The sequence below is a fragment of the Penicillium argentinense genome, assembly GCF_028826775.1.
Source record: "Penicillium argentinense strain IBT 30761 chromosome Unknown utg000006l_segment0_segment0, whole genome shotgun sequence".
Classification (NCBI taxonomy): domain Eukaryota; kingdom Fungi; phylum Ascomycota; class Eurotiomycetes; order Eurotiales; family Aspergillaceae; genus Penicillium; species Penicillium argentinense.
The window spans coordinates 1,000-14,519 of NW_026622665.1; the positions used below are offsets into that span (position 1 = coordinate 1,000).

At 55.6% G+C, this 13,520-nt stretch overlaps 3 protein-coding genes across 3 annotated transcripts; 2 read left to right on the forward strand and 1 right to left on the reverse strand.

The window, feature by feature from the left end:
• Positions 1-4,017: 4,017 nt before the first annotated feature.
• Positions 4,018-4,650, forward strand: N7532_007173 (uncharacterized protein; the record flags this gene model as incomplete). Its single annotated transcript, XM_056619666.1, has 1 exon — positions 4,018-4,650. One exon carries the CDS (start codon positions 4,018-4,020, stop codon positions 4,648-4,650), a length of 633 nt encoding a protein of 210 aa, XP_056473032.1.
• Positions 4,651-6,483: 1,833 nt separating this feature from the next.
• Positions 6,484-6,672, forward strand: N7532_007174 (uncharacterized protein; the record flags this gene model as incomplete). The annotated part of the gene is made up of 1 exon (XM_056619667.1): positions 6,484-6,672. The coding sequence occupies one exon, from the start codon at positions 6,484-6,486 to the stop codon at positions 6,670-6,672; it is 189 nt and encodes a 62-aa protein (XP_056473033.1).
• A 2,417-nt stretch (positions 6,673-9,089) lies between these two features.
• Positions 9,090-10,029, reverse strand: N7532_007175 (uncharacterized protein; the record flags this gene model as incomplete). Its single annotated transcript, XM_056619668.1, has 2 exons — positions 9,090-9,906; positions 9,983-10,029. The coding sequence occupies 2 exons, from the start codon at positions 10,027-10,029 to the stop codon at positions 9,090-9,092; spliced, it is 864 nt and encodes a 287-aa protein (XP_056473034.1).
• Between the last annotated feature and the right edge of the window lie 3,491 nt (positions 10,030-13,520).

Genomic DNA, 13,520 nt, shown 5'->3' on the forward strand with positions numbered 1-13,520 from the left:
TCCCCCCAATTTTCCATCCCTACTATCCATCCCCGTCTGCCCATACTCGATATCGTCGCCGATCCTCCATTTCCGCTCTCAAAAAAATTCCCACCTGACCGTTTGTCCTTCCGAATCCCCACCCGATATACGTATCCCGTCTTCCAAAATCTACTATCCACCGCACCCGGTCTGATTTTTTTTTTTTTTTTTTTTTTTTTTCAATATGATTTGCCTCATACTCGCGCCCTGCTCCTGCTTCCATTATTTCTTTCCTATACATTCATCGCTTCTACCATTCCTCTACCTGATTGAATCCTCCTATTGATCTGCTGTTGCCGTGGAACCCCTGCTCGTCGTTGCTGGCCAACTTGCCCCTCCCTCTGGTGCTGCCCTGCCCTGCCCATTTCCCATCACAACCCGCCATATTACACTGCCTGCCCTTCCCATTTGTACTACGCTATTTCCTGATCTTCCCCGGATGTATTATCCTCATTTCCATCATCCCTCTCTATCCTTCCTCGACCTCTGCACCCGCTTACCTCCCACCGCCTCTCCACCTCTTGCTTCCTACTTCATCCGCCTATGCCCCTGTGCCTCTCAACTCTACTGCTTTTGGTCGGATCGGGCCAACCACCTTTCGCCTTTCTAACACCACTCTCGCTGGCTCCCGCCTTTATCGCCCGAATATCCCGTTCCATCTCCAACCGTACTCCCTCTGCGCCTCTACCTTGTTCCGCCTTGGGCGCTTTCCGACACCCTGCCATTGAAAACCCAATATGTAAAACCCTGAACGCAACCCGGGAATCAAACCGCAACATGAATAACCCTGAACACGAACCGCCATGACACCCCATCCCGCCCAACATACATAACCCTGAACACCCACCGCCATGACACCCCATCACGCCCCAACATTCATAACCCTGAACACCTCACTTCCATACGCAATACCCCTGAACACGGCCGGTATGAAACCCTCGCCAACGACGGATCCGGGATATTCCATCCGTTCCTCCCCTGTCTTCCAAAACATCATTCCCATCATCAATAACCCTGAACACAAATCTCCCTCTCCATACGGATAAACCCTGAACACCACGCTTGCATACGTGCATCATATACTCCCCCAATCAAATCATCATATATTCTGCACTTCCGCTACCCATGGCCATCAATCCCGAATCGACTCCGTACCGCTCAAAATTTTGGACCTGTCATGGCTGGTCGCGGAACCGCAACGAAAATATATATCCGGTCGGCTAAATATATTTTGGCGTACCGGTATCCTTTTTGTTTACCACACTGTTTTCTTCACAATACGGCTTCCGTAACACTGATCTGGTGGATTGGATAATTATTCATGTCTTTATATCCCCCTGATCCAATATCGACACATTGCTGCTATATCTACACATTACTGCTGTATAACCTGCTGCCCCTGGGCTGCCGTGACGTGCCGCGCCGCTGTCTTTTGCATGCATCTCTCCGACCTCCCGCGGATCCGGAATACCAATCTTCGTGCACTGGAATATATATATGAAAATCATCATTCATATATTCCTGCTGGTAAAAACCAAACGCCCACGCCGATGCGATCAACATGACTCACGCCTCGAATCACTGCACTTCTCCCGTCCATCATATGTCCGCTGGGATGCTTCCGCGTGTGGTGGTGGGAATGGATGTGGGCTCGGCCCTGGGGTCGTGGGTGGTGCTGTCCTTGCTGCTGCTGCTGCTGCTGCCGTCGCTGCTGCTGCCGTCGCTGCTGCTGCCGTCCTCGCTGCGGCTGCTGGTGCATATGCCACCTGGGACACAATCCTCCCACTATCACTGCTGCTGTCCGTGCCACGGGGGGACATGCCCGTGAAAACCATCCGTGGCCTGGGGCGCAATGTCCGCGGGAACGGCGTCATCGCGGTCAACTATCTCAATATCCTCATCCGTCGTATACGCCTCCGCCATCACAATCCCATCCATCGCAACCGCCTCATCCACCGCCACATCCTCTGCCACCGGGAACGACGACCCCATCCGCGACTCGTGGTCCTCCCAATCGGGCTGGCATCCATGTCCATCACACACCGACTCGCCCGCCGTGTCACCGCACCGCCTCCGCGCATATCCATCAACCGTCCTGTCCAAATATCCATCCAATCCCGCCGTCGCCAACCGCCATGTCCCATCTGCATATACTCCTCCACCCGCCCCTGGTCCGTGCTCTGGCTTTGGAATGTATTGCTGGTGGCTATTGCCTTCATTCACTGGACGTGGGTCGATATATATTGCTGTCCGTCACCGGCTGATCTATATATAATCCGTCGCGCTGATCGTGTCCCAATGACAATCTATCCGACATATTCGTTCCCCTAAATTGTAATCAAATCTTTGCTGCGGTGAAATCGTATAAAACGCCTATCTGGGCTGCATTCCGCCGCCCATGCCATTCGGCTGGAAATGGCCATGTGATTCAATATCGAACAAAACCTTAAACCCCATCAATACCCCTGAATATGTTCAATTACCCTTAACACCATCAACACTCACTACCCTGAACACTCACTTCCCTGAACACTCACTTCCCTGAACACAATAATCAAAACCCTCAATGCCCATTATATCCCTCAACACCATCAACCAATAACCCTGAACACAAATCTCCCTCTCCATACTGATAAACCCTGAACACCACGCTTTCATACATCCATCATATACTCTCTCAATCAAATCATCATATATTCTGCACTTCAACTACCCATTGCTATCAATCGCGACTCGATTCCTTGCCGTTTAAAATTTTTGACATGTCATGACGTGTGCCGGAACCCCAACGAAAATATATATCTGATCCGGTAAATATATATTTCAACATATCGGGTTCATTTTTTGCCACACTGTTTTCTTCACAATACGGCGTCCGTGACACTGATCTGGTCGATTGGATAATAATTCGTGCCTGGACATCCCCCGGATCCAATATCTACCCATTTCTGCTATATAACCGGCTGCCCCTGGGCTGCCGTGATGTGCCGCGCCGCTGTCTTTTGCATGCATCTCTCCGACCTCCCGCGGAACCGGAATACCAATCTTCTTGGACTGGAATATATATATGAAAATCATCCTGCATCTATTCCTGCTGGTAAAAAACAACCCTTGTGAAACGCCTACGTGATGCCATCAACATGACCCACGCCTCGAATCACTGGCCTTCTCCACCCCTCATCCCATCGTCAAACCCCGCCTGCCCAACTCGCCGCTGCCATTCATCCGCATACCTCGTAAACCGCTTCTGGAATTCCTACGCCCCGCCGTGCGTCCCCACCCTGCAATCCAATCATGCATCACCATCCTGCCTCCACCACTTCATCAATCCCTAAACCCGCCTGACCGCCCCGGACGCCCACGGGTCCGCCAAATCGCCTTCATGCGCTGTCAATCGGCATCACTCCCATCACACAACATCTCGGATATGCCCAAATCCTCCTTGCCATCATCGCACCGCCTCCGCTCATATCCATCAATCACCCCGTCCAAATATCCATCCAATCCCCGCCGTCGCCAACCGGGATCACCCATCTGCATATACTCCTCCACTCACACCTGGTTCGTGCTCTGGCTTTCCAATGTATATATTGCTGGTGGCTATTGCTCTAATGAACGTCCCCGGGATCGACATATATTGCCATCTGTCACCTGCCGAATAATATATAATCTATCGCGCTGATTGTGTCACAATGACAATCTATCCGAAATATTCTTTCCCATAAATTGTAATCAAATCTTTACTGCTGTGAAATCGTGTAAAACGCCTATCTGGGCTTCATTCCGCCGCCCCTGGGATTCGGCTGGTAATGGCGACCCCATCAAACACCCTGAACATGTTCAATTACCCTTAACACCATCAATCACCCTCAACACTGTCACTATCCCTCAACACTGTCAACAACCCTCGACGCCGATAACCCTGAACACATTGATAAAAAATCCCTCAACACCACCAATGTCCCTCAACACCACCAATGTCCCTCAACACCACCAATGTCCCTCAACATCATCAATATCCCTCAACATCATCAATATCCCTCAACATCATCAATATCCCTCAACATCATCAATATCCCTCAACATCATCAATATCCCTCAACATCATCAATATCCCTCAACATCATCAATATCCCTCAACATCATCAATATCCCTCAACACCGACAACACTGAAAACGTTGATCAAAACCCGCAACACCGACAACCCAACCGTATCTCCGCCATATTCTTACCATCGCCCTTTGACCATCCTCTATACTCCCGGAAAACCCACTCCCACCCTACCGCCCATCCACCCTACTCCCCCCCTTCTCCGCATCACCAATGCCCCTTCCTCCTCGCCAATTCACATCCTCTCACCATCTTTCCCCTCCATCTTTTTTACCCGTCCTTGTGCCCCCGGCCTATACGTCCCCCCGTTGCGGAATGTCCAATGCCCCTTCCTCCTCGCCAATTCACATCCTCTCGCCATCTTTCCCCTCCATCCTTTTTACCCGTCCGTGTGTCCCTACCCTATACGTCCCCCGCTGCGGAATGTCCCCAATATCCCTTTGAATATCAATCATCTCACCTCTTGCCCTATCCGCCGGACCCTCCCGGATATCATCACTGAATCCCTCCTATCGTGATGCCTCGATTGCCGCCTGCGATCATCCTTCCGAAATACCATCTTCACACCTTCGGATATTGACACTATGTGCTCATTCAAAACAATCACTTCTTCCTTCCTAATCATGGCAAATACGGTCACCCGACTGCGACACCTGCAACCGACAATATTAATTCCCTTAACATCCCTCAATATACACCATAATCGATCCGTTAATACCTCTTTTATCCGCCCTGGGAATTGCTACACTGCTTAATTACACCTCTGACAATCATAACTCGTGCCTCTCGACATGTATGTGCTAATAAACTGTAATATTAAAAACCCTGAACACACTGCTCACAAATCCTGCACACGTCTGTTAAAACCCCTGAACATCTCTGTTATACTCGGATGCCTGGGAACTATAAATGGGTCTCTGCTCTGGCTGTCTAATATATATATTGCTGGTGGCTATTGCCCTGATTTACGGGACCGCATTCGATATATATTGCTGTCCGTCACCTGCGGAATTATATATATTCAATCGTGTTGATCGTGTCCGAATGATAATGTACCGGAAATATTCTTTCGGCTAAATTGTAATCCAATCTTTACTGCTGTGGGATTGTATACAACGCCTATCTGGGCTGTATTCCGCCGCCCATGGATTCGGCTGGAAATGGCGACCCATCAAACACCCTCAACACCCGATAACCCTCGACGCCGATAACCCTGAACATATGGATTAAAACCCTCAACACACGGCTCACATATCCTGAACACGTCTCCAAAACCCCGAAATATCTCCGTTATGCTCTGATATCTGGAAACTGCAAATGTGTCCGTGCTCGGGCCTTCGAATATATATATTGCGGGTGGCTGTTGCCTTCATTCACTGGACCGGGGTTGATATATATTGCTGTCCGTCACCTGCCGAATCATAACCATGAACACGTCTACTACAATCCCTGAATATCTCCGTTATGCTCTGATATCTGGAAACTATAAATGTGTCCGTGCTCGGGCCTTCGAATATGTATACTGCTCGTCGCTCAATTTGCACTCTCGAACGGCGCCGGAATCGATATATATTGCGGTCTGTCACCTGCGGAATTATATATAATCGATCGTGTTGATCGTGTCCGAATGATAATGTATCCGAAATATTCTTTCCCGTAATTGTAATCCAATCTTTACTGCTGTGGAATGGTATAAAACGGCTATCGGGGCTGCTTTCCGCCGTGCATGGCATTCGCCTGGAAATCGCCATGATTCAATATCGAACAAACCCTACTGATAAATCTGAAAAAATCATATGGCATTCGAATTCGAAAATCGACTTCCGTGGCCTGCTGAATATCGATCAATGGCTTCCAACCGTGGTACCGCTGTCAACATCAACCCGAATCCACATCTACCGGCATCGTCGCGCCCTTGATATGCCCGCCGCAACCAAATGAACTCCTGCGTGATCTGCGCCCGTTTCCGTGCTGTATTCGGCGCCATCGGTCCCAAAAATCCTATCAACACCCCGTCGTCCTGCTCCACGTTCTGAACTCCCTGCGGCTAACCGCTGGAACCACCGCTGGAACCACCGCGGCGATATCTCCGCATTGCATATGGCCCTTTCACCATCATCACCACTGTCGGGATCAATGCCGTCCGAAACCCTTGACACCGATCCTGTACCGCCGGACTATGCTCCGTCGTGTGATCCGCCTGCGGGCATATGTATTGCGGCATCCCACGATGGAACCAACCTTCCACCTCCTGCTCATATATGCCTCGTCCTGAAATCGCTGGGATGCCGTGCCATGGTGTCGATCTGATAAACGGGCACGTTTAATGTCCTGCGGCCGGAATCGATGCCATGGGCAATCGGGATCCTATCTGGTTTGGCGGCCGTGATACTGGCGGTGGATGCGTGGTGCCGGCATGTGGTGACTCGGGCTCATGCTCGTATGATCGCTTCCTGCCCACGATGATGGATCTGGATGGCCTCTTCGATGCCGCCGCACAATGGGCTGCGTACTTTGTGCTAATGGCGAACTCAAACTGACACTGCTGTGGCCACTGCTGCTGCTGCTGGGCCGACGGGCCATAATGGAAACCTCATAACTCTGCACACCTCGGGTGGTCGTGCCATGACGGGCATCCTCTGGGCATTCTCAACGCCGGCGGCAATGGGGCTGGTATATACCGTAATGCCCCCGGGGGAATGATCAATATGAATGGCCCCGGTCATCACGGGCTCCTGGTCCTGCCATTCGGGCGCACATCCATCACATAATGACTCGGGTGGATACCGCCACAACGCTGCCGGGGGGATCCATCAATGTGCCCGTCTACATATGTATCCAACACCACACGCCGGCAATCGTGGACCGCACTCCATATACTCCACAACACCGACATGCTCCGCCACACTATGACCCTGCATCCAACGGCCGTTGCTCCCGTCCAACCCTTTGACCGTCGGCCTGGATGATCATGGCCTCGCTGGGTTGCCCATCGCATCCCGCGCCGCCACTCTCCTGTGCGTCATCGAACATCGTGCGTGGCTGACCGAATGAATGACACTCCGGATGGCGGGAATATCAATTCCCATGCCCAATGCGTGGTGGCGGTGATGGCGGCGCCGGGCGTGTCCCGCAATGCTTGCAATACACCATCGCGGTCGATTGTCATCTGGTGATACGCGGCACACCCTAATGACTCGGCCATCCGGGTGATATGGGCCACGGCGGTGCCATATATGATCACCCGGCCGGGCCGCGCGCGACGGATCCGATCCTGGATGAATGCAATCACCTCGGGCATATCCACCCACTGCGGCTGCTGTTGAATTGGGCCGGGGGGCACGGTATGCACCCGATATGCCACATGGGGGCGATGGGGACGTCCTCGATGCCATGTCACGTCCCCGTCGGTCCACCCCATCCGCCGGCAACACTCGGGCTCCGCACTGGGGGCAATGTCGCGGTTAAACATATCATCTGCGTCTGCGCGGATCGTAACGGGCCGAATTTCTTCACTACTGGGCGGAATTCGTGGTCCTGGCTCAACACAACATGGCACTCGTCGATCACCATCCGATCCAACCGCTTCCACGTCCGCTGCCGGTCCATGAATCTCCGGACTTCATGACTTGGCACACTCTCGGGCGTGACTAATATAATGGACGCTCCATCGGGGGGCCACTGGCGATCCCACGCCGCACACGAAATCCCCACCTCCTGGCACCGGCGCTGCATGTCCCATCATAATGCAATCGATGGCAAACCCACAATGGTCATCCCGCCACGACGCACCCACACGGGCCACATGAATAATACACTGTTGCCACCCCCGGTGGGCATCACCGCGACAATCGGGCTCTCTCCGTGCTGGATGGACCGGAACTGGCTGCTCCCGCGTCCATACCGCCGGCCGACGGCAATGGCGATCTCCCGATATGCCTGGATGTTGATCGCGGTGCCATGTAACCCCGTGCGGGTTTGTGCCTTCAATATCTCCCGAATCGGGGAACTCCACTCCTTCTGTTTTTCGGGGTCGGGGACCAAATGTAATCGGCGCGTCGCTCGGTGGTGGCGGGCTGCCCACGGAACCCTCGCTGAAATGACTGCATGGCCTGGATAAACGGCAACACCAACCACAAATACCATATCACCAACTCCCCCAACTCCCGCGGTAAATATCGGCAAATCACCTGGTGTCATTGTTGATATGGAACCCTTTGATATCGGCTGACAAACATCACCATCCCATCATCAATGAACCCATTCCGGCGCTCTCGCTCGCTGTCGAATACTCAACAACTCGGGGGCACGGCTGGGTTGCCCGGCACATACGTGGATGCCCACGCTCAACATCTCCCGGATTGACGAACACACGGAAATACTGATGGATCTCCCCCATATGAAACTCAATGCCTTCGGGCGTGATGAACTGCCGGCGTAATGGCCCACGGCACACCCGCTGGATCAACCACTCCGATCCATTGACCGGCCACTGCGTGGGGGTCCTGGATGAAATTCCACCCTGGCTGGCGTCGTCGTATAAATGATCCCATGGAATAACGGGCGCCCGGCGGGCAAAACATCAACTGCCCAACCAATATCGGGCACGTCTTCCCCACCAACCCATGCACGAATCCACGGAAATCGCCCATGGTGAATGGATCTGCTTCTACCATAACTCATCCCCGGATTTCCATTCAATCTGGCCTTCCACGGGCGTGTCGGTGACCCGGCCGTATGTACGCAAATCGATCAACCACTGGATGGGCCCGCTGGTGTCGCGGCCTCGCATGACGCCGCACAATATTCTACAACCGCTGCTGGGACTGCGAAACTGATACTGGGCGATTGCCAATCATGGACTGGAATATATATATGAAAATCATCATGCATATATTCCTGCTGGTAAAACAACCCTTGTGAAACGCCCACATGATGCCATCAACATGACCCACGTCTAATCACTGCACCTCTCCCGTCCATCATATGCCCGCCGTAACCAAATAAACTCCTCCGTCAATTGCGACCGTTTCTGCGCCGTCCCCGGCGCGCGCTGTCCGAAATACTGAATCAACCCTTCATCATTCCGCTCCGGATCCACCACCCCGCGCGACGCCAATCGCTGGAACCATCGCTGCGTGACCTCCGCATCTCGCTGCGGCCCCTTGCCCATCATGGCCACCATCGGAATCAACACGGTGCGGTATCCTCGACACCGTTTTTGGACCTCCTCGCTATGGTCCGCGTGATGATCACCCAATGGACATATGTGCTGCGGCATGCCACACGGGAAATGTGCGGTATAATTGGCATACTGGACCTTCCCGCGGACCATCTTCATCCAATCCTTATTCGCCTGGGTTTCCCTGCTGGCTCCCCCGGCCCCGGTAAACCCACAACGCCACATCTCATGCGCATCATCATATCCCCTCTGCGTGCATGTCCAACACCGATGCACCCACTTGTCGACCTCACTGACCAAAAACGCTTCGTCGTCGAATCGGGGCCCGGCCGGACCGTGATGCCGCTGCGCGATGTGGGCGCGCTCAATGTCCTGCTGCCGGAATTGGTGTCGGATGTCCGTCGGGATGGTTCGGGGTGTGGTGGCGGGAATGGATGTGGGCTCGACCCTGGGGGTCGTGGGTGGTGCTGTCCTTGCTGCTGCTGCTGCTGTCCTCGCTGCTGCTGGTGCCGTCCTCGCTGCTGCTGGTGCCGTCCTCGCTGCGGCTGGTGATATAAACGGCACCTGGGACACAATACTCCCAGTATCACTGCTGCATGCCACTTGGGACGCAATCCTCTCACTCTCACTGCTGCATGCCACTTGGGACGCAATCCTCGCACTCTCACTGCTGCATGCCACTTGGGACACAATCCTCCCAGCATCGCTGCTGCATGCCACCTGGGACACTATCCTCCCACTATCACTGCTGCATGCCACCTCGGACATGCGCGTGGAAACGATCGGTGGCCCGGACACAACGGGGGGCGCAATGTCATCCGGCATGCCTTCATCTCCGTCAACCATCTCAATATCCTCATCCATCGCATCCGCCTCCCCCGGGGACGACGACCCCATCCGCGACTCGTGGTCCTCCCAATCGGGCTGGCATCCATGTCCATCACACACCGACTCCGGCACCGTGTCCCCGCATCGCTGGCGCTGGTATCCGCCAATCTCCCCATCCAAATATGCATCCAATATCACCCGCCGACACCCAATCGCGCCGCGGTCCATATATTCGACCACCTGCGTGTGCTCGGCCTCGGGGGCATCGTTCATCCAATACGGACGGATCTCCCGGCCCATCGTCCGGCCCTCGGCTTGCACGATGATGGCCTCGCTGGGCTGCCCATCCCGACCCGCCCGGCCACTCTCCTGCGCATAATCCAACATGTTCCGCGGCTGGCCCACGTGGATCACACTGCGGATGTCCGGAATGTCGATGCCCATGCCCAACGCACTGGTGGCGACGATCACGGCCCCGGGCTGGCGGCGGAACGTGTCCAACATCCCGTCTTTGTCGACCGCGTTGCGGTAAAATGCCGGGCACCCCAACTGCTCGGCCACCCGCGTGACATGCGACTGGACGGTGCCATACACGATCACCCGCCCGGGGTATGCCCGCCGCATGCGGTCCTGGATGAACCGGATCACCCGGGGCATCTCCACCCACTGGAACTGCTCGTCATATGCGTCGTCGACGGGGATGGTGTGCACGCGATACGCGATGTTGTGCCGGCTGGTGGGACTGCGGTGCAGACTGACCTGGTCCCGCTGCCACCCCATGCGATCCCACAACGTCTGCTCCTCGCGGGGGGGCAATGTCGCCGTCAACAACACCATCTGGGTGGTCGCGGCCCGCAACGCGCCCATTTGCTGCAACAATGGCCGGAAATCCGGGTTGCGACTCAATACCACATGGCACTCGTCGATCACGATGCGGTCCAACCGCTGGGACACCCGCTGCCGGTTGACGAACTTCACAAATGCCTCGTTGGGGGTGGCCTCGGGCGTGACCAACACAATGGATGCCCCGTCCGGCGGACGCTGGGGATCCCACGCGGCACATGCAATGCCCAAATCCCGACATCGCGCCATCATATCACTCCGTAATGCCGTCAATGGCACGACGACGATGGTCAATCCGGCCCGGCCACTCACCCACGCGGGCAACATGAACAACGCACTTTTGCCGCCCCCGGTGGGCATCACGGCCACGATGCAACTGTCGCCGTGCTTGATCGCCTGCAACACGGGGCCCTGCGGTCCGCGCAACGCCATCGCGGTGCTGCCCATCATGTTCTGGAACGCCTCGGCCATGTTGGTCTGATGCAAATCATATCGGCGCTGGATGCGGGCCTCGGCCGCGGCGTCTTCCCACGGGTTGGGCTTCCGCGTGATCCCCGGGGCTCGGCGGCGCTGCGGCTCCACGGCGGACGGGAATTCCAAAAAATGGTGCCAATCGTGGCTCACGGCCCGGAACAACTCGCGGTGCCGCGCCGTGCTGTTGGGGTTCTCCATCAACATGCGGCCGTAGTTCATCCCGGCGATGCTGGCGGAATGCGCGGCCTGGATGTCGGCGATGAATGCCCGCATGCCCTCGTCGTCCATCTTGCTGTCGTCGTCGATGTCGTCGGCTTCCTCCTCGGCGTTGTTCTTGAACTGGCTGCTCGGGCGCAAATACCGCCGGCTGATGGCGATGGCGATGTCGCGGTACGCCTGTAACCCTAATCGCTGCCCGCGTAATCCATGGGCGGTCTCCCGTTGCAACACCGCGCGAAACCGGTCCCCGCTCCATTCGGTGTGCCGATCGGGGTCGGGGGACCATATATACTCGGCCCGACGGCCCACGGTGGCGGGCTCCCCCGGACATGCCGCTGGTATGACTGCATCTGCTCGACGAACGGCAACACCAACCACAAATACCACACCACCAACTCGCCGATCTCCCGCGGCACATATCGGAAAATAACCTTGGTGTCGTTGTTCACGTGGAAACCCTTGTGGTATCGGCTGACGAATGTGACCATGCCATCCTCGATGAACACGTTGCGGCGCTCGCGCTCGCTGTTGCGGTGGCGGATGCTCATCAACTCGGGGCCCCGGCTGGGCTGGCCGGCACAAACGTGCACGGCGACACTCAATTGCTCCCGGAACTGGGCCACCACCCGGAAAAATCGATCGATGGCCGGCATCCGGAACCCGCTCCCGTCGGTCTGGATGAACCGCCGCCGCAACTTGGGCTCCTGGCTCACCCGCTTCAGCAACCACGTCCGCCCGGCGACGGGCCACTGGGTGCGTAAATCCTGCAAAAAGCTCCATCCGGGCGCACTCTGCGTGGCATCATCATACAACGCGTCCCACGGGATGGCGGGCGGCGGCTGATCCAGATCATGACAAAACAGCAACTCGGACACGACCCGCTGTCGCATCTGGTGGACCAACCCATGGACGAATCCGCGGAAATCGCCCATGGTGAAATGGAACTGCTTGTACAACAACTCATCGCCCGACTTCCACCCCACGTGGCCCTCGGTGGGCGTGTTCATGTGGATCGTCCTGCCGTACGTGCGCAAATCCATCCACCACTGGACGGGACCGTTGGTGCCACGGACCATGAACAAATCCACCAAATACTTGACCCATTTGGCGAACGTGCGCGTGGGGTGCCGGCGCTGCTCCTGGGTGAATCGCCCGATCATGTCGTCGCGGGTCGGGGGTGGGGAACTCCGCATGGCCATGGGGGTGGACGGGGCGCTCGTGTATCCCTCGTCCTCGTATGCATATGCGTCGTCAAACTCGATCATGTCGCCCTCGACCCACTGGTGGTCCTGCCGCCCGGCCAATCGACGGCGGATCTCCTCCGAATTCGGGTCCAACCGCAACGCTTTGTGTAAAATGAAAAACCGCGTGATCTTGATCAAACTGGATATCTGCGGTGGGAAACTCTGGGGGGTGGCCCAACCGACCTCACTGTAACCGATGACGGCCGTGGCACAAACCATGGCACACCCGTATTCATCGTTCCGGATCTCCTGGCGTAACAAATCGATGCAAAAATTCAGCAATGCATTCTCGATGGGGCGGATCTCAAACGGCTCGGGCTCGTCCTCCTCGTCGCCGGGGTCGGGGCTACCGGCACGGGCTTGCGCATAATGCCACACGGTATCCCACGACTGCTGCTGGCGCTCGGTGAATGAATATGGGGGGACTCCCAATCGTGTTCGACCTGTGCTGGTTAATATGGTCGGTCCGGAATGGACATGGGTTGTGGTGGGAATTGGGTTGTCGACGGTGCGGGTCGGGCCGGGCTGGTCACCCCGGTGGAATATCCACAACGCGGCAATATATCTCTCCGCCGGTGGACGGGAGCATTGGCATACC